This window comes from Python bivittatus, unplaced genomic scaffold (assembly GCF_059951505.1).
Source record: "Python bivittatus isolate LINGU-HERP-01145 unplaced genomic scaffold, Pbiv_v1 ctg000010_np1212, whole genome shotgun sequence".
Lineage (NCBI taxonomy): Eukaryota > Metazoa > Chordata > Lepidosauria > Squamata > Pythonidae > Python > Python bivittatus.
This window is the reverse complement of record NW_028277029.1, coordinates 2,915,363-2,937,165: the sequence shown is the minus strand read 5'-3', so window position 1 is coordinate 2,937,165 and position 21,803 is coordinate 2,915,363. Positions and strand designations below refer to the sequence as shown.

General features: G+C 40.2%; 1 protein-coding gene across 2 annotated transcripts in view; it reads left to right on the top strand.

The window, feature by feature from the left end:
• The window catches only part of ATXN10 (ataxin 10), a 65,173-nt gene that overhangs the window by 26,941 nt on the left and 16,429 nt on the right, over positions 1-21,803 (top strand). The window contains exons 7-10 of one of the 2 annotated variants that reach the window (XM_088148421.1): positions 4,079-4,223; positions 6,812-6,920; positions 8,658-8,824; positions 19,222-19,285. In XM_088148421.1, coding sequence (XP_088004547.1) covers positions 4,079-4,223; positions 6,812-6,920; positions 8,658-8,824; positions 19,222-19,285 — 485 coding nt within the window. Of the gene's footprint in view, positions 1-4,078; positions 4,224-6,811; positions 6,921-8,657; positions 8,825-19,221; positions 19,347-21,803 lie in introns of both variants that reach the window. The other variant, XM_088148484.1, reaches the window with a different exon arrangement.

Sequence of the window (21,803 nt, the reverse complement as noted above, 5' to 3'; positions counted from 1 at the left end):
TTCAGATCTCCCTACTGTGCTCGGTGGGATTGCTCTGTTAAAATATTTATTCTGAATTTTTTAAAAAAGTATCAGTATTCTCTGAATATTGGGAACTTTCTAACCACCACAAAAATTTCATCAGTTATAAATTTGCGGTAGCTCGTGTCTTTTCTGATGAATACTGTAGCCCCCAACCTTAATAGTTTGCTTAGCGTTAACCTGTAGATATCAGTGGTGCTTTTAGTGGGAAGCTGGATCTTTCAAACATTTTTTTTGGTAAACTTTCTGATTTCTTTCATTAAAACATTTACAACTTACTCTGCTAATTGCTTTTTTGTAGTTTGGATAATATTTGTATTTGTTGCCTGAAAGCTCTTCCTTAAAAATTACCCCAGTTCTTTTGATTTTTGCCTGGCCTATGCCTCTTTACGCTCCAGAGCTCCCCCAAAATTCTTAAACAGTCTATTTTTAACTATCCTAAATTCAGTAAAAAAGCATTTTTTGGAATCTGGCTCCCCATAAATCACTCTACTCAAAATGCTTATTGCCACTTGGTGTGGAGGGTGGCACAGAATATCTCTTCTATTCTATTGCCAGGGAAACAGAAACATATCTCTGTATTGCAATAAGAATGTCTAATCTGTTTTAGTACCCAAGAGCAACGATTTAGATATTAACTGAATGCAATTATTGTAGTGATGCCTGTACTGGGTGTCTAACTGATATGAAAAAAGGACTCTCTTAGCAACCCCACTGATGTTTGTGTTGGTGGAACAAGTTCTGAAAATTCTCTTTAATTTCTGTAACCTTTTCGACTACAGGATCATCAAATGGTTTACCATCCATTGTCAAACCATTGTATCTTCTCTTCTGAAATGCGATAAAAAGAACCCTCTGTAGTCATTTGCCCTTGCTCCGCATAGGGCATGCTTAAGCATTTAAGATGATATTGCCTTTAATGCTGCTGTTCTGAAGCTGACCTTACTGGTGATGGTTTCTTTGAGGAATTAAGCATGTATGGTTCTTATAATGTGTATTTGGGAAATAAAATACTTGAGGTTCTGAGATGAAAATCAACCAGTTTGCCATTACTTAATTATTAGTTTTTGCACGCTCAGAAGGGCAGTATCCCTGCAGTGTCAGTTTCTTTACAGTATCCCATTTGTTCTTATCAGGGCAATTTCTTACTCTAATATTCTTAAGAGAAGAGACCAAGCACAGGGGTTGCTTGTGCTGCTGAAGGTGGTGATGGTCTCTGATTGTCCTAGTTGTCACATTTTCTGGAAGCTGAGTCAAGTGTTTGAATTCATAGTTATTCATCAAAAAGGCAGTAAAAAAATTGCCCACTTTGTGAAGAACGACTGTCCTAGATTTGTCTTTATTTTCATAAAATGTACATGTTTAAATTTACAGGTTTAATCCAGTCCTTAGTATGGTCCTGTGCTTTATTCCCCAGGATTAACTTTACTGATGTCTGCAAATACGTAGGGAGATCCTTGAATGAGAGGATCTTGACACAAGTCCCAGTTATCTAAACAGACTTCCATCTATTGCCTGCTTTAAACACATTTTTTTCTTACTACTCCGAGTTGGGTCTAATATGATGGGTGAAAAGGGTCAAACACTTAATACCTTTTGCTTAGTGATGCTTTTTAGAATTTGTGCCCTTGACTATATCTTCACACGTGCACACAGCCTTTCCTTCCAAGGGTTTGTCAGCTTAGCTCAGTGTTGTCCAAACTTGGCCTCTTTAAGATGAGTGGACTTCAACTCCCAGAATTCCCCAGCCAGCCATGCTGGCTGGGGAATTCTGGGAGTTGAAGTCCACTCATCTTAAAGTGGCCAAGTTTGGACAACACTGGCTTAGCTGAGAACTGAAATAGAATTGCAGAGTTCTTGAAATGCATATTTGCCAATTCCTCATTACTGAAATGTCATCTTTTTGGACAGGAAATGCTGATCAAGTTTTTGAGTGTGCTCTGTCAAAAGAAGCTTCTAAAATGAAAGAGAAAAATAGAACATTTCTGTTTTCTGTTAACAGAGTAATTAAGCGGTCTAGTGGTATACACTTGGTCACAAAATGAATTTTATTGCTCCACATCACTGACTAGACTGAAATGTAAGAAAGTATCTATTTCATGATAAGCAGTGTTTAAAACAAACCAATTTGTAAATTTATAAACACTGCGAAGTCTTTCTAATACATTCTTTTGTTATTGGTCCTCAGCTTCTAATGCCGTGTTCTTTTTCATTACCAAAAGGAGCATGGCAAGATTATTCATTATCACTTTTGTTATTTATCCTAGCTGTAAAACTGTTAATAACAATGAAGTGATTAACAATATAAATTGCGTGAAAATTGAGTTTTCAGTTACATGTCCACCATTGTGGTCAGTTAGTACGCATCGTCTTGTGTAAAATTGTAAGTGCAGTCATAGTCATATGATTTTTCACTTAGCAATTGCTTCACTTAACAACTGAGTTGTCGGTCCCAATTATGGTTGCTAAATGAGGACTACCCGTATTATTAAATTGCACTGTGGCTGTTGCCAAACAAAAGAATATATATGCCAACCTGCCTACTAAACTTTTCATAACAGCAGAATAGTACTTCTTTCATCATATAAAAACTTACAGTTTCTGTTCTGAAGAATGATTATTACGAAAGTTAACAATTTAACAGTATAACTCTTTGAAACTACCAGACTATGAAAATAGAATTTTTCCTAAACTCATAATAGTAATCATTTATTAAATGTATATGCCGCCCAACTCCCTGTGATTCCCAACATTATTTTAGTAGAATAATTATTTTGGATTAGGAATTTGATATTTTTACTCAGTGCGTTTTGAAAAGACATTAAGTTCTCTAAACATTTGTTATAAAATGAAGTAGCTGAACATTTAGCTCTCCACTTTTCAGACACCACCATTGCCATCTCCCAATGGGCTATAACACTTTCCTTGTGGGCAGAAAGATAGGTTGGAAAGAGCATCTGAAAGAGGATTGCATATTAAGTATAATAAAATATCACAGACACAAATGTTTGGGAGAATAAGAGGTTTCCTTCTTAAGGTGGAAGTGTCTAGACTAAAAAGGGCCATAATTTATTTTTTAGCGTATGTAAATTGGAACTGAGGTTGCATAGCACCTCGTAAGGATGTTTAGATTCATACAGCCCTCCGAGACTTGCTGTGGCTGCTGATCAGCTCCCAGCTCTACCAATATCGAGTTTTGTGCTCCTGCTTCTTAGCTGTGGAGCTCATATCCATTCCGCTTGGTGGCAGGAATTGTTAGGGATTCTTGTCTCTTCTCTTTCCTGGGACTTCCCACAAACTGAGACAAGGCCTTCTGGAAGACAAACTGCTCCTGGTCTAACTCTTGAAACCTGTCACAGTTCCAATAGATGGACCCCCAAATTGGAAGTCCTGCTGCACCCTGGGATTAAGGGTGTGAGGGGGTGCGCAGAGGTGCGCTGTGGGTTGGAGAGGGTGTGAGGGGGTGCGCAAGGGTATGAGGGTGTGTGCGAGAGACATGGATCAGGGAGGATACAAGAGGGTGCGCAAGAGACGCAGGTCAGGGAGGATGTGAGGGGGTGTGTGAGAGATGTGGGTTGGGGAGGATGTGAGGGGGTGCACAAGAGGTGCAGCACGGGTCGGGGAGGGTGTGTGAAAGTGCGCGAGAGGCACCACGCGGGTTGGGTGTGCAAGGGAGCATGGATTGATGGTGTGCGAGTGCAGGGGGGCTGGGGAAGGCACACGGGTGGGGGAGACTTACCTCAGCGACCTGTGACCTTTCTTGCTGGCTTCCCCATTGACTTTCTTGGGAAGTGTCAGGGTAAGTTGTAAATGGTGATCATGGCAACTGGTCGTAAGTGTGAACAGGTTGCGAAGCACCTAGATCATGATCATGTGACCACGGGGTTGCTGGGATGGCCAGAACTCTGAGGGCTGGTCATAACCACCATTTGTTCAGTGCCATCATAACCTGGAACAGTTGCTGACCAGATGGTTGTAGGTTGAGGACTACCTGTACTGACTTTGTGCCCCAAGCTCTGTCATTATCGTCAATAACACTTCCTTTTTTCTCCCCTAGGACTGCCTTGTTAGAACTAATTCTGTCAGAAATGAAGGAAAATCATGTCGTTATTGGTGAAGAGATGGCCACCTTTCTTGCAGTGTCTTTTGAAGAGAAGTGTCAATCAGTGCTGAGATTGGTTTCTGCCACAAATGAGGATGAGGTAAGATTCTCCTCTCTCATATTAAAATACGAATTGTAAAATGTAATCTGGAGTTCTGCGCTGGGGCACGGGCACAGTGAGTAACAAATTCCGCAGCATGACAGGTCCACATACCAAAGGGGCAGTGCTTCAGTCACAACGTCACGCCTGCCATCTTACAGATTTTGATCCCCGCCCTCCGTGAACGCCTCTGGCTTTGCGACAGTTCAGCTCAGGGGTGAGAACTTCCCAGCACGCCATGCCAGCCCACCTTTGTGGATAAATATCAGTCTTCTCTGCCCTTAGAACTTTCTTCTCTCTTGGAATGTGAAGAGGTTAGACAAACTATCCTTGCACATATTTACCTATGTATAATAAAATGTCTAAGCCAAAGTGAGTCTGGTGTGAAAAAAATAAGCCGACTAGTGAGAGATTTGCCATACAGGCAGTTTAGGGACAGGTTTGCTTGTGGAGTTACCGTTATTCCTAATTAGAAGCACTTCAGACTAGCTCATGTCAACTCTACTATCAAAGTACAGTAATGCACATTAGTTGTAAGGTGGTTGTTTCCAGCAATAAATGGGAGATTGCAGTTGGGAGATTGGTTTGTTTCGCTGCTTTCTAGCAGAGGGCAGGGGGCTTGAAACGAGCAAATGCCAAGGAGAAAGAAGAGAAGCCACGTTTTCAGGGACAAAGATGGCAGCTGCGACTGCATGATCCAAGGCCTGATGCTTTTTTTGTCTGTGATTCATAAAAAGGGAGTGGCATTCAGGTCATGTGGTCATGGCCGCCATCTTGACACCCCACCCCAGCCCCCATGGATGTCCCCAGGTGGGCAAAAACTTGTCCCTTTGTCTGCTGTCTGTATGCTTAAATGCATATAATTTTTGTTTGTTTGTTTGTTTGTTTGTTTGTTTATCCATTCATTCATTCATTCATTCATTCATTCATTCATTCATTCATTCATTCATTCATTCATTCAATTTGTATGCTGCCCCTCTCCCCAAGATGGGAGGCTTACAAATTTAATAAATAAATTTAAAAGCAACAATTTAATCAAATCATATGCTAGTTGCAGAGCCTGATTTCTTGAGCACAAAATCATGGAATTATTGTAACCTTTGGTTAGTCAGTAGCTAATCAATCACAAGATAATTCCAGGAATTTTTAATAATAAAAGCCTTTAATAATTAGATAAAATTGGATAAAAGCTATTCTGTAGCATAAGCCTATGTAAGTTCAGCCTTTAATTGCTTTTTATAAACCTTTTTTCTGCAAATGATAATTTGGCAACTAATATATTAGTCCAGGTACAGTTAGACAATGCCGAGAAATGGTTCATCATCAGCTGAATAAATAAAAGGCAAATAAGAATTTATCCTGTTTCTGATATTCTAATATTGGTTACACAGAAATATAAAAACCCCTCTCATTCAAAAATACTGTTTAGCATAACAATTGAATAGTTATTGGAAGTTTAGTATAAATTATGGTAGTTCAGCTGTAGTCACGGATTCTTAGTGATCATAAATTGTGATCTTGGGTCTTTGGATTATCTAAAGAGAACCCCAGTATGTTAGAAATACTCTAGCTAATAATTTTTTGTAATTTTCTGCACAGTGTCAGCCTTATGTTTTGGCTTGTTTATATTCTGGCTTGGAAAGGATTATTGTATTTTCTGTTATCAAAGTTTGTATTTCAGTTTGATGCAGAACTTTTGTATTAAAAATGGCACATCTCAGCACATGTATTCTGTTCTTCCCAATTCTGCATAAAGAACTGCCATTGAAATTGCGTGCCAGGAACGTTTGAGTTCTTAAACTTGTACGAAACCCATAGATTTGTGGATTTGGAATAGATGCTTGACCTTTCGATCTGTAAGAGTAAAGTTCATCCCTTGCCTACCTTGGTATCTAAAAAGCCTAGAAACCTGCTTTTTGCAAAAGATGAGACGAATCTTCTCACAAAACTGAATCTGTTATGTATTGTTTTTTAATCCAGGATACAGTCCTAGAGAAGGTTAGTAAGCGGCATGAATTAATTTGGTCTTGTCGGAGACAGCATCGCCTCTTTGTGCCAATCCGCTGTTCTGACACTGGGGCGAATGGCCAGACACAGATAAAGGGAAGAAGCTTCGTGCCATGGCCCCCTGTCTGTTGCTTGTCTGGCCTGTTGTTAGTCAAATAAGTCTCTGTGCTTAAAAGGCAAAGAAACAAGAACTTCCTCTCCGTTTCTTTCTCTCTGTCTCTCTCACACATACACCTTGGTCCAGTGTTTCTCAACCATGGCCACTTGAAGATGCGTGGACTTCAACTCCCAGAATTCCCCAGCCAGCATAATTAATATCTGATCGCATTCATTGGTAGATGGGCTAAGCTTGTAGTCTGCATCCAAGACAATTATATTATGATTATTTTTCTTTTTGAATGGAACCCAGTGCTACTTAATTACTCTTCCTTTAGTACTCAGGAGCATATCCTCTAAGAAGGGCTCCTGCTGAATTCAAATACCCAACAGGAGTAAAAGTAGATAATTTAATTATAGTTAGATATTTTAAGGTGGAAGTGCATTACCTGCTTGATTTCAAACTTATTGCCTGTTTTCTGTAGGAAGCACTGGTTACGATTCGTCTTCTTGATGTTCTTTGTGAAGTGACATCAAATCCTGGAGAACTGCAGTCTTTGCAAGCTTGCCCTGGTTTGCTTGAGGTGGCTATCAGTAAGTGGAAATTTTTTATGATGCCCAAATGGAATAATTGAAAGAGAATATTGTTTTTAACTTTGCTGGAAAATAAAGTTGTACAGTTGATATATGAATAAATACTGAACAATGGGAAGCAGAAAAGATTTCTGCCGCTTTATTTCATAGCTCACATTTGAGCTATAATGCCTAATATTTTCTCTAACGTGCCATAAAGTGGCCAGGAACCTGTACATTTTGTATATGCAGAAGACTTAAGTGGGAACCTGCTACTAGTGCTTCAAAGTAATTAGGGTACATTGAAAAGCATGAAACAAGGGTCACTGTCAGCCACATCCTGGAATCTCCATAGGAAGACCATTGGGGTACAGGTCATCCCAGCCAGTAAGAAGGCCTGATGAGACACACAATGTACTAGGAGTTTGGGATTTACGGTGACAGTTTCTGGTGGCCAAAGTTTCTTCCCCTGCCTCAGAGTAAGTTTGGGCCAAGGAAACGCTTGCATTGTAGGGGTGAGCATAAATGGTTTAAAAGAGTTTGCAAATACCTTGATTCAACTCTTAAGCATTCTTGCAGCCTCCCTAATTCAGATGATGAGTCGTGCCATCTCTGTCGCAGTGCCTCTCCTCTGTGGATCAGCATCCCACCAGGGCTGGCCCCAGCCCCATTAGCCTTTCGTCAGGCATTAAAGACCTGGCTCTTCCCACAGATGTTTGAGCCAAGATGTATTCTCGTGCTTTGCCCTGTGGGGCTTTATAGGTCATAACCAGCACTTTGAATTGGGCCTCGAAGCCTAATGGTCGCCAGTATAGTGTCCTTAGAATAGGCATTCGTCTGCTTTGGCAGATTTGCCCCACCAGCAGTTTGGTTGTCTCCAAAGGCAGCCTCGTGTACAGTCTTTTGCAGTAGTCTGGCCACGTGGTGAGTTAGAATTGGCAGGGCATCCTGGATTTAGATAGAGCCATTGCTGAGCCCAAGCACCCTCTGCTGTTGAAGCAGGAGCACCAACAAGAGGATCCCCAACTTTTCAGCGGGGAGTGTCACCCCACCCAGAGTGACTGCCAGGACTGATTTTGACAGATTGCCCAGATGATGATTCCTGAATAGTAGCTCCATCTTGGTAGGATTTAATCTGAGCTAGTTTCACTGCATCCAACCCTGCACGTACCTTCAGGTTGATCTTGACTCCTGGCAATTGACTCAACTAGTCCCTGCAATTTTTTTGGCAATATTTTCAGAAGTGCTTTGCCCTTGCCTCTTTCCCAGGGCTGAGAGAGAGCGACTGGCCCAAAGGCACCCAGCTGGCTTTGTGCCCAAGGCAGGACTAGAACTCACCATCTCCCAGTTTCTAGCCTGGTGCCTTTAACTGTTATACCAAAATGGTTCTCCTACCAGTACATATAGATCTTTCCAGCTGAAGAGAATAGTAATACATGTAGATCTTTAAATACTTTATTGAATGTATTTTTTTTCTATCTTGCTTTGTATTTTTATGTTGTTGTTGTTTTTTACTTTGGGAGTGACACACCAGACAACTTCGCCTCTCATTTTTGACAAGGCCAGTTGCCTTGAGTTCTAAATGTGTAATCTCCCTCCTTGATTGAGGCAAATTGTCCCTGAACCCCAGATTCTTTTCCTCCTACTTATTTTCCTGAAAAAGACTATTCCAGTGCTTCTTTGAATTCTAAGAAGAGTCAGATTGATTTTCTTTGTAATTTGATCTTAATACCTGCAATAATTACTTTCTTTGTTTAGGCCTCTTGCAGCTTGTACATCTTGCTGGTAAGCAGACCGCAAACATCTTCACAGCTGCTTATTCAACAGAGCAGGAAGAAATTTCCCATCCTGCTGTGGGCTTTAAATCACATCTGATTCGTCTGATTGGAAATTTATGTTACAAGAATAAGAGTAATCAAGACAAGGTGAGCCAGAGAATATAAGCACCCTGTAGGGCCAATGACATGTAGCTTTTGCACCGTTCTGCAAAGAAAGCGCCAATATATTGTTTTTCACATTCCCAAAAGGTTTCAAACCATTCAATCTTCTGATACGCAACCCAGGCATTTGGAACACTTTTTAAAATGCCCGCTTTATAATAATAATCATCAGGTTACTTTATTTATTTGCTTGTTTATAATGAAAGACTCTTTACATGGTTTCCACTAGAAGAGTCACTTTGTGTGAGAAGGGCGGCTATATAAATATGACATATCAATAAATAAAATCATAAGATTGTATGCATATAAGACAAACATAAAAAAGAATAAAAATAGCAGCAGAACAAAAAGTAAAACAAGTGATACAGAACAATGTTGTGAAATAAAGATTAAAACAGTCTTGGGTTGAACTCAACTCCTGCTGACTTCCATTGGCACGGCCATTCAGTTTTGCATGCAGCAGTATGGAAGTTACTTGCCATTCCTTCCTCCAGTCATAAAATCTTCCTAGATTCAAGTTCAGGCCACAACGTCTGATTGGGTGCGGAGCAGCGGCGGTGGCTGTGCAATGCGAGGAATGTAACCCAGGAGGAAGGTGTGGGTTGGCAGAAATATGCAGAAGGATGATCAATACAGCCTCCCGGTGAACAGGTGGCACTGCCTGGTTGCAAATCGGTCTCTGCTGCTGCTCTGAGGCCGGTGGCGTTTTCCGAGTCTTGCACTGCCCAGCCACCAGTGACGGCTGCTCTGCAAAATGGCTCCTGGCACTTAACGGGCCAGGCGGGCCCTCCTTGCAGTCCCTTCCATTCCCATCATGAGATGGCCTTGTTACTCAACGGGGAGGTAACGTCTCCGTGAGTCGAGCTCAGCTCCTGGGAACGCAGCCGTGCAGTTCTTCTGGCGTCAGAAGAGAAAGAGTGTTCCACGGTCTTCTTTGGGAATATTTTTTCAAGCTTCCAATTTAACTTAAGCCCTTGTATTTTCCGATAGTCTTCCATCCACACCTTCAGGTTTGGTCCTCCTTAGCTTTTTGAGATCAGCCAAAGTTGGCTGGATACTGCAAACTGCTGAAAGTGGCCCCCTTTCATCCCCAGGGAACATTTTCAAGACAGAATAGGGCATGGAGAAACACATTTTGGTGATTTGGTCTTTTACGACAGACCATTTCCATTTGGTGAGGGAGCCAGCCACACCCTCTGCTGGAAGCCATTGTTTTGAGGGCCCCCAGCATGCTCTTAACGCTAGCCCAGAGATGATGGGACCCCTTGAAACCCCTTGACAGGGATCATTACTATTTAAGGGTACAGTGGGATAAAAAGCCATTGTCTTTGTATTGTCCACAGGATAGGAGATGTACTTCTTGATGAACAGTGGTTTCACACTGAACGGGAATTTCCTCGCAAGGCAGATACTGGTTGCAGGGGAGGAAGGAGTTTCAGTCTTCTTCAAACCTGCTTGAATCTTATTAATTACTGTTCCTCCCCACCCCCATTTTAAATACCTTGGGGATTACACGCAAAGAAGCATTTAATGTCCCATTTAGTTTGGCCCCTACATGCCGGCTAATTCACAGAGGTTAGCATGACCTCGCCTTATGAATGTTGAAAACCATTAGTCATTGTTATGTTTGTTGTTTTAGTTTTCAAAGACAGGCTGCTAACTAGGCACTTTTAGGATAAAGACTAATCTATGGTTCAGTGTTTACAGGCATGAATAGTAGCAACTTTGGGCTTGAATATTTTCCCTGGCTCTGAAAAATCTGCAAAGAAGAGATTGGACATATATGACTATTCAGAATTCCTTGTCTGAATTTGGGAAGATCCTGGTTAATTTAAGCAGAGGACAGGACCAAATTTATAATCTTGCATTTTTCACAAACTGTGTTTAAAGTCACCAGTATGCTTCCAGTTTGGACTGGTTAATTTAAGTGTGGAAGCAAATGCTTCCAGTTGCCTCAGCCAGGGGGATGTGGTTCTCGTGATCCCAGAGCTCCTTATTTGCAATTTTTGGTTGCTGCGTTTGGTTGCTGAGTTTCTTGGATAGATGGACAGCCACGTAAGATGGATGGATGGATGGATGGATGGATGGATGGATGGATGGATGGATGGATGGATGGATGATGGAGCCGAATTTATATATCTCACTAAGCCATGGTTTTTAAATTTAAGCCACGGTGTCCTGGTACTCATAGGGCATGGACCAAGGCTTATGAACCATAGTGGCTGAGTCCACACAGTTAAAAGTCAAAAGCAGTTGAATCATATTTCAGTTTGGGACCATGTATGAACCTAATGGGTTCTTTCCTGTACTTTGCAGCAAATCAAATGCTCGAAAAGAAACACATGTAAGTAGATCAGACTGTTTGGAAATTATCCCAAATGGAAACAAAACTAAAAAAAAAAAAAGTCCTATGAGTTTGAGGATATGCTAAATAATTGCTAATAAACTTGGATTTTATATTTTCTTTACAAATGGAATGCTCTTATCCCCTATGGATTTTTGTTTTGGTTTTGCTGTTTTTGCTTGTTGCTAAGCAGCAAACTATCTGGAGGAAGCAAGTATATCTTGAAACCTTGCTTGCTTTAATTTTGACTGCAGAAAGCACTATAAAATCTCATGATAGGTTGCTTCGTGTATTGTCTTGTTGAGAGAAGCCTGAGGTGTATTCGTCTCTGCCAGGCCACATACTTTGGCTCTCATAGATCCCTTACAGTAAATATATGCTTTTCTTGGGCACTTGATTCAGAAAGGCAAGTTACAGGCTTCCACAAAATTCCTTAAAGTTAAACTTAGCACTCCAGGCTAATAGATACCTATAATTCAACCAAGATTCATGAAATTGGACCTCAAAATGGGGGACAACATGGAGACAAAGTACACCAGATATTTTGGAGTGACTACAGTTTGTACTGAGATAAAAAACAGAGAACTTGATGTCTAGAGTCTCCAAATATTAATTAGGATAATGTGGTAGAAAATGTACAACAGTTGTTTTTTCACTTGCTACATTCTAGAAGATCCAGTTTTGCTTGGTGAAACTCATCATATGATCAAACGTTGGGTGCCCACGAAGTAGAAAGAAAGTCTATATTAGTGCATTATGAAAGTTTTCAGGAGCTGTTTTAATTCACCTGAACTATCATATATTATGGAACAATCTTTTATAATTGCCCTGCACGTAATTTTGCCACAGTGTATCAGACATAGTAAGTACTTCGTGTTACCCTTAATTTTATATACAAATACATGAAAATGTGTTTTGTTTGTGTATAAAACATTTCAGCCCAGGCCGTAGGATGTACTGCTCATAAACTTGTGTCAATTTTATATCTGTTACATTTGTCTGAAATACTAAATGCTTTTTTCACGAGAAATGTTTAATGATCCACACCTTACCTTAGTCTGCCATGAAATTCTTTAATAATGCTGAATATCATCATCATCATCATCATCATCATCATCATCATCTTTTCCTCAGTATGAAAAAAATCCGGTGTTTTTAAGGATTTTTAAAGATTCTGCAGGCTTCTTCCCACTTGCATCTACCCCAGCAGGGACCAACATGACGACGCCCTTATTCTGCTGCGTCCCCGTGACATGGCTTCAGCCACTCCCAGTCGTTCCTCTTTTAAAGGAGGGGTTTCCCCAACCAGCAGCAGCTGAAGGATGAAGGCACAACATCAGGTGTCCTGGGAGGGCAGGATGGGCCCATCCCCTCTTGTTCTCTTTGGGCTGGTGCTGTGCCCAGGGCACTCTTGAGGTTGGCACTCTCCCTTTTTCTCTTCTGGGAGAGGACAGACCCCCCCCCCCACAGCCTTGAACAGCTAATTGATGGAGTCACAGAGTTGCATCGAAAGGGGGATAGTGGGCCAGGCCCCATTTTGGAACAGCTGCCAGACAGCTGGTTGGGGAGGGCTGCCCAGCAAGGGCTGCTTTATTGACTAGCCCTCACCACCACTAACTACCCCCCCCAACATGTGCTGTTGGGCACCTTGTTTGGAGTGCAAGGTGATCCGTGGGCTAGGGCAGCATTTCTCAAGCTCAGCAACTTGAAGAGACTTCAGTTCCCAGAATTCCCCCAGCCAGCATTCTGGGAGTCGAAGTCCACACATCTTGAAGTTGCTGAGCTTGAGAAACACTGGATTAGCAGGTAGGCTGCCTGGAAAATGGAAAGGAAAAAGGGGAAGCTTCTTGAAATGTTACCCTCTGTAGTACCTAGAAAATAGCAGGCAGAGAGGAAACTGAGGCAACTTCTCACCCTCAGATGGACATAATCATGGCAGCTTGAAACCTACTGTAGAACATGACTTCTTAAAATCTTATAATGTGTATCATTTAATTTGTCATTGCCAGACATCAATGCAAAATGTACTTTGGACAATTTTCATAGATTAGATTAATTTCCCTGGAAATACTTCAGTTCTTTATTTGTTGGAAAAATTATTTTATATATATACGATTTTATTAAAAGTTTTAAAAACAAAGATAAAAACTAATACAAACTAATATAGAGTAAGGAAGAAAAAAAATCAAAAAGAGAAGTGCAAGAAAGAAAGAAAAAGTAAAAGAAAAATAGAAAAGAAAGAAAAAATATACAAAGAAGTGGCTTCCGATCTTCTTTACAGCAGTTATAAGTACAATTGTAAATTTACTTCTTTCTCTAAAGTTACATCATAACACTCTTCTTTCTATAATCTGTCCTGTCTAATAATCAAAACCATAAATCATAAGTCCCTAAGGGGGTTCCAGTCAGCAATAAATGTAGATATTTTTTCTCTAATCAAACAAGTCAATTTGGCCATCTCAGCAAGTTCCATCATCTTTACCAGTCATTCCTCCATTGTAGGTATTGCTGAATCTTTCCATCTTTGCGCATACAATAATCTCACTGCAATTATATATAGAAACAAAGTTCCATGACTTTTTTCCAACTTTTTGTCCATCAATTGCAAGAGGAAGACTTCTTGTTTCAATATTTGTTGGAAGAATTATTGAAGATGTAGTACATCAGTTCTTTGGGGGGGGGGATGAATGTTTACTGTTCAGCTGTCAAAAGAGATATTTTGAGGAGTGACAGTAGATGGGTTTCTGTGGATCGTTTGTGGAAACTGAAATCATAATTGCAATAGGATGTAGGGTGTGTCATTCTGGGAAATTTCCACTACTTGGGAGGTTGTGGTACCCATCTCTGAACCCTGAGAATTGCAATCTCAGCATGAGATGGAGTTCCGTCTTAGGCATAAGTCATCACTACCAACCATTTGATCTACTATTATGTGCATTCTTCTGGAGATTATTTTAACTTTCCTCATCTCTACATAGTTTAAATAAATTACAACATATTACTTTTAATGTTTTCTGAAGAGAGAAGTCCAGTTCTCCTCAGAAGACTGAACAGCCTTCAAAGTATGCAAGAGGTTAACTCTTTAAAGTTGTCCTGACAATATAATTGTCTGTCCAAAGCAGCTGTTTGGATTTCAGTGAAGCTGCATTTGTCATCAGTAGCCACTTCCCTTGAAATTCAAGTAGCATCTTCAGAGAAGTGATTTTTGTCCAGAGGAAAATGACAGAGTGTCAGCTTCTTCCTCCATACACTAACGGTTTTACGGTTGTTTGGGCTTCACCTCATCTGTTATTTGGATAACAAAAATACGAATTATATTAAGGCAATTAAGGTCATATTTAGCTGGGCCCTGGGCCAAGCTGATGTCATAGATAGAAGCTGGCCTTAGAATCAGACACATGATTTGTGATTGGAACTCATTGGCCACTTTGGGAGAATCAGTCATTCTCAACCAGTTCAACCTTACAGAATTGATGTGAGGCTAAAAATGGATGCTAAGCATGGGGGAAAGTGTAGTATTACAAATGAACATGAATGTTGCAGGGCACGGAGAAACCAAGCTGGTAGGTACCTGGGAATTTGAATTCAGTGGAAGAAGGATGCTTATCTCTTTAAAATCTTCACAGGAAAAATAAAACATTGATTATAGATGGGAGAAGAATCAGTGTTCACCCTGAGTCCTTTTTGATTTAGCAGCCTTATAAATCTAATAGGTGATGATGATGATGATGACGACAACGATAGCGATCTATTTAGGGAGATAGTTTTAGGTGGGTGATGTCTTTAGAAATCAATAGGATAATGATAGGGTGCTTTGAACATGTGGGCCTTGGGCTTCCCTGTGTGGAAGGCAAAGGACCTCTGGGAGGGTTTAATGCAAGTCATATCAGAACCTTTGCCATCCCGGCAGACGTCAGGGGAGAGGAGCCTCCATCCACAAATTTTCAGCAGATTTGCAGGATGTGGTGGTTTCTGATAATAGACTTTTTGCCACAAACCACAGTTCCATCTCTTAGAAGCCAAAGTGCCTATAGCACTGGCACGGAGATCTGCACTGGAGAATACATGAGCCCTCTTCCTCTCGATTTACCAGAAAAACCAGATGGAAATTTGCACCTTGCTTTGAGGGGGACCTATAGCCTACTTTTAAAAATTAACTCCAGCTGTCTTCCTCCCTCTAAGGAGGTGGGGTTATTTGGGGGTTCAGGCTTGTTCACTTGGTAGGCAAGACTGCTTCTGCTAATTTATCAGTAGCTGACTAGCACTGCAACCTTCCATAGAAGTTTCTATTCAGATCTATGTTGTCATTTTTAAAAATCTGAGTATGAGTGTTCTCAAACTTCTGAATTCCTCGATAATCTAAATACCAGAAATAAGACCTGAATTATTATAAAAGCCCAGGTTCGTGATGAGTCCCGCTCTCCTTTTTTTCCTTTTCTCAGAATCGCCTTCTCCCGTGAACACACCCATGCACGTTCTCACAAATGGAGAGTTTCTGGATGCTAGGGTTGCGCATGCTGGCAGCATGGTGGTGCTCAGGCGTATTCCAGTTTGGAACATTGTGGTAGCCTCTCTTCTTCTGACGGAAGCAAGGGTTTGGGAGGGCTCTGAAGGTCCCATTGAGATGGGATGTAAGAGGGGGGATCTTGGAATGCCAGAAAGCAAGTGGGCTTTGAGGGATGATCACTGCTGTCTTGTTTCATATGCAAAGGAAGCAAAACTTGCTACTCATGCATGATAGAGCAATTTTATAAGGATGCAGGGGCGGCACCTGTGTGTGTTAGATAAATATACAGACATGGATACAGGAGATCTGGGTGCTATGCAAACTCACATGATGGTGCCCACTGCTTGAAAAGAATGCCCACCTCTGCTTTATGTATGGCTTTTTCCTAAAAGCTCCGTGGGCTTCGTATCAGTTGGCTGCTGTGGATATTTTAGCTATCCAGCAGGGGTGACCGGAGGGCAATATTATCATCCACAGAACACACTCAGCTCTACCCATTTGGTCTGTCTTGATTTAATATTGTTCTTGACCATTTCAGTCCCTCCTTAAAAGCGTTTCTACCTCTATAAATGAAACCAACATCTCCACCCCATGTTACTTGTGGGGTAGAAAAGTTCTGAAGCCAAGAACTAGTCCCTGGCCTTAGACCACCAGTGAATTCATGTATAGGTGAATCTGGAATAGGGGGTCCAATGATTGATCAGTTAACTGCTTCTTGGTAGAAAAAAAATGTGATAATTGGAAGCAGAGGATATTAGATAGGAGGGAAGAGATTGTAGATAGGAATTCGGTTTTGCCTTGCTCCAGATTGTTTTTTAAGCTCTCGGCTACTCAGCTATACCTCTTCTCATCGTACTGCAGCAGTGCAGATCAGGAAATAGCCAATGGCTTGCCTTTTCAAATTAAAGCTGATATTACCAGTAGAGCAGAATACTTGCTGAATCTTCAGATGTGAAATGTGTCTAATATTTGCAGTACTCACTTTCCATTGTTGCTGAACTTGCTGCCAAAAATTGACTGATTTCTGATGTATGCCTTCTGGAATGAAAACTGTCAGAATCAGTAATTACTTTGTCACAGCAAGAGCTTTTATGCTGAGTGTTAGCATGCCCGGACATACCCAAACATTTAAAACCAATATATTGCTATTCTTTACTTTTCTGGAGGAGGAGGGTGACTTTAACTGGTGAATCGTGATGTAATTGTACTCAGTTGCAAATTAGGTTTTAGTTGCTCATGAACAAAGATCATTTTGGTTCCAGAAACCTTGTTACACCGGAACTCGATCGTTTACACAACAGAGAAGAATAATTAACATCTTATGATTAATGCAAAATCTATTGTGTAAAATGGGTGGTGTATTTCAGTTCTTATAATTAATAATATAATTAAAAGTAAGTTCTGAAAGACGTTGTAGTGAAATTGTTATTTGAGTTACTCAAGAAATGCAGCTTAGGAAAGACTACATCCGTACCTTAGGGGTACAATGTGCTATGATGTTGTGAAGTGAATATTAATCTGAAAGACTACAAAAAAGGTATTGAAATAATTTAAATATATTTCCTCTGGAGAAAATACTGTATTGAATCTATAATGTATACTAAGTAATAGGACAAGGAAGGGACTTTTTATCCTTTGCCAATTACAGGTAGTCCTTGCTTAATGACTGTTTAACGATGGTTCAAAGTTACAATGGCTTCGAAAAAAGTGCTTTACAACCTATACTCGCACTTACGACCATCGCAAACTGTTGCCCCAGCCCCCACGGTCACGTGATTGTGATTTGCGACCTTTTTTATGACAGTAGTTAAGCGAATCACCCAGTCGTTAAGTGAATCATATGGCCATTAAGCGAATCACGTGGTTAAGCAAATTCTGGCAAAAAAATCCATTGGAGAAGCTAAAAATTGGTTGTAAAATTACGTCCAGTGACGTGGTGACTCACTTAACGACTGCCCCACTTAACAAACAATTTTCTGGTCCCTATTATGGTTATCAAGTGAGGACCACCTGTAATGCTGCACGGAAAGACCACCAGTTAAAATTTATTTATTTATTTTATTTATTTATTAAATTTATCTCTACCCATCTCCCCCTGATGGGGGACTCTGGGCAGCTCACTTAACCCATTAAAACAATAAATATATATACAATCACATAAAACATAAAAACTGTACAAAACGTTACTAAACGAAAAGAAAAAAGAAAAAACCCCAGAGGCTGATGGTTTCCAGAGCTCCAGACAACAGGCCTCTAAGGGGCTAGCCATCCCCACGGTTGATGTCTTCCCTCCCCACCCAGTTTTTAATATTAATTCCTCCAATTAAAACGTTAATGTGGGGTCAGAACTGAAGAACCATATGCTATGATTATAGTCATGGTTATGGTTCTTCAGTTCTGACTCCACGTTGGAGGAATTAATCAGGTCATCACAAGTAGCCAAACATACAATAGCCGCTGGATTGTCACTAATGGGATGCTCAAGATTTGAAGGCAGGGCTGAGGAAAGATCTCTAATGTCTCAGTTTCTATATGATGTCTCTTTTGAGTTTGGATATTAATGGCTTGGTTCGTATATCATGCCAAGCCTTAATACGATTTTTTAAATCCCTTTGTGATACATAGCACACCTATTATGGCTTGTGACATAAACCATCCAATAATTATGTGTGAACATAGCAGTAGCCCAACATAATGAAAAGAACAAATTTCCCTTAACCATTAGTGTCTTCTGTCAGATGGTTTACTCAAATCATTTACAATTTCTTTGCAATCCATGTTCTAGTTTAGCTAGAGAAAACTTTCTGTTTGCATAAATATGCATAAAACTAGTTGACTCTTACATGATAAAGATGACTGTGCTTTTAATACTCACTTTTAAACTGAAATTAACTGTCACTATTATTTTTTTGTTTTTCATTGCATTGTATCATATTATGAACGTTCTGCCTCTGTTGTATATAAAAGACAGAGGCCCTGAACATTTTCAGGAGTCGTTTGCATCAGTGCTGACTGTTGTTAGTTGCTCTAATTTTCAAATGCAGGTTGAAATTTCAGATTACTTGGCAAATCTAAACTCTGCTCAGAAGGTATGTATCAGGAAAGCCCAATGAGACAAACTTTTCCTAACTTCCTACTGCCTTACTCAATCATGATTCGACCCTTCATCTAGAGAAGTTCTGTTGACAAGGCTGCCCCCTTGGGAGTTTGACAGCATTGGGGCAAGACATCAGTCTTTCTCGGTAGTAGCCCCCCACCCCTTTTTGGAGTACTTCTTCCCCAGAAGTATAGCTGGCCCTGCCTTCTTTTCTTTAGGAAGGCCCTGAAGATTGCTTCGTTTCTACAGGCCTTTGACCCACAATATGGCTGTTGGGCACCACTGTTTATTTTATGATTGCATCCATGATTACATTATAATATGTTTTTTTTCCCCTGTAGTTTTGGTTGCTGTGTGTTGCCCAGGGTCTTAGTGAATAGGAGCATATAGTAAATCAATAAAAATGGTATTACATATGCCTTTTTTTTACCTAGGTATATGAGTTAAATGGCATCCCACTGATCCTGGATAACTGCAGCATTGATGACAATAATCCTTGTATCCTTTTTATTAACATCTTAGTCTTACAATGGATAAATATTCCTTGGCTGGGGTTCAGGTTTGTATATCAATTCTTTGGGGATAATACTGAATTGTTCTGGTGCTTTGAAAAAGGTTGCAAAACCCCATCCTTGAGAAGGATCAATAGAGAGACATATTCTGATCTACTCTTGATTCTTTCCCTGGTTTCCATAGTTGACACTAACTCCAAGACTCTACTCCGCTTGCTATCAGCACCAAAACTGCTTTGTAGTTTGGTGGGATATACTATTTGTCTCAGAATTTTTTCCCCATCTTTATTTTTTTTCCAACAAGAAGTGATGATACACTTTTAATAGAAGGTAATTATTTTTCATTTTGCTTTTTATTCTGGGTTATAATTTCTTAATAGTAAAAGAAATTGATGGAAAACTATAAGATGTAAGTTTTTGCACAATTCTGTGCCAAGTATCTTCAAGAAAAGTTAAAAACAATTTTTCTTTCTTTCTTTCTTTCTTTCTTTCTTTCTTTCTTTCTTTCTTTCTTTCTTTCTTTCTTTCTTTCTTTCTTTCTTCCTTCCTTCCTTCCTTCCTTCCTTCCTTCCTTCCTTCCTTCCTTCCTTCCTTCCTTCCTTCCCCTTCCTCTCCCTCTCCCTCTCCCTCTCCCTCCCTCCCTCCCTCCCTCCCTCCCTCCCTCTAATCTGTTTGGCTGAGTTTTAAATCTCTTATGCTAAGATGGCCTTACCTCTTTTGATGAGTAACAATCAAAGGGAGAAGCTATATCTTTTTGGACAGTTTTTAAACAAATGGGATTGGTTGTAGCTCATTATATCTTATTCTCTAACTTTCTGAATATCCCAGATTCATTGTTGTCACATTAAATTAGGATTAGTAATGATACCTAACCAAACTTGGTCATTGTAGTTAGTCCTGAATCTTTTGCGTCAACTAACATCTGATCAGTCAGCTGAACCAAACAAATTAATAGGTTAGCAGGCTGTTAATCTGTTTTGCATACTTTATTACATTTGACTTTATTACATATTTAATATAAAAATCTGGTATTCTTTGAATAAAAAAAGTAAAAATTTTTGTTCTTTAAAATAAGAAGGCTTGAATTGAAAACTCCACAGGAACAGGATTTTTTTAAAAAAATACTGTTTATGATAGAGTGTGCAAGATTAATTCCCTATATTGTTGCTCATATAAAGTTCCTTAGAATATGGTTTAAAGATTGCAAGAGCCACATTATTTAATAGGACTAATTTTGCCTGCTTTGAAAATTTGGGGGAAGAATTCCAGGTACAGCATCTATTTAAAGCACATATTTTTAGACTTCTGTGTAAGCCTGAAAGAAAACACTGCTGTTTGAATAAGTTGCATTAAAAACATGGTTTCTTTTAATCAGATAACTCATGAAAACAGCTGCATCTTTTTCCTCAGGAAGCTGGGAAGCCTTAAAAATGTGATTGCTTTCTTTATATTTTTTATTCATTTTTATATTTAACAGATTAAGCTTAAATTTAGAATGAAAACTAAAAACAAGATTGAAGTGGCCACACTGAGCTCAAGATGGTCAGTCTCCAAAAGCTTGCTGGGAAAGATAAATCCTGACAGCTGATAAGCATGGGGTCCTTTGGATCTTAGCTGAACTAATTCCTGAAAGCTGTGGAGAATCTGTGCTTCTGGATCCTGATTCCTCACTTCTTGGGCTGAAGGAACCTTAGCATGCCCTCAAACAGTTAGAGTATTGGGGGGGGGGGTCCTTTGTAAATACCATGAAGGTGCAGAAGAACGTACGTCTAAGCTTCATGTCTTATGAATTCAGAGCCAACGTGTAACTGGTGTTTCCTTGTACCAATTTTGTCTTGATAGTTCGAAAGCATTTTGTGTTATTAGTGAAGTACAAATACAAAATAATCCATTTTAATTTTACTGGAATCAACTTTTATCCAGAAAATGAAAAAATGAAGTGTGTCTGTGGTGAGATAAGCTGTACCGGATCAGGAGTAAGGTCCATGTAGCCCCACGCATGGGTGTCTGTTAGAAGCCACTTGGACATCATTTGTGCCATTAGGTCATTCGTGTGGTGACCTCACGGTGCCCATGACCTCATTCCCCCTTCGGACACCTGTGGCCATATTCTGTTCCCCTGCTGGCCAACAAGCTCCCAGGGAGGAAGACCCAGGTGCAAACATCTGCTGATCTTTCCAGCCGGAGAGCCCTGAGACATTTACCACCCCCAAACATGATCTGAGGGTTCAGAGCTTATTCTTTTAACAACTGTTTTATACTCTCTTGACGGTAAAATTGGGGGGGGGGGGAATGGCACCTTAGATATATGAAGGCAGGGAGTGATAGCTAGCAGGCAGTGCAGAGCTGTGGCAGTTCTCAATGAGTTTGTCTAATCCTCTTTTAAAGCTCTCTCAGTTGGTGGTCATCCCTCCATTGTTTGATGATGGGTTAATTATGGACTTTTCTCTCTGCTCAGCGATTTGGCTTCTCTTGAGTCAGAGAAGGGACAGACGTTTGCCTCC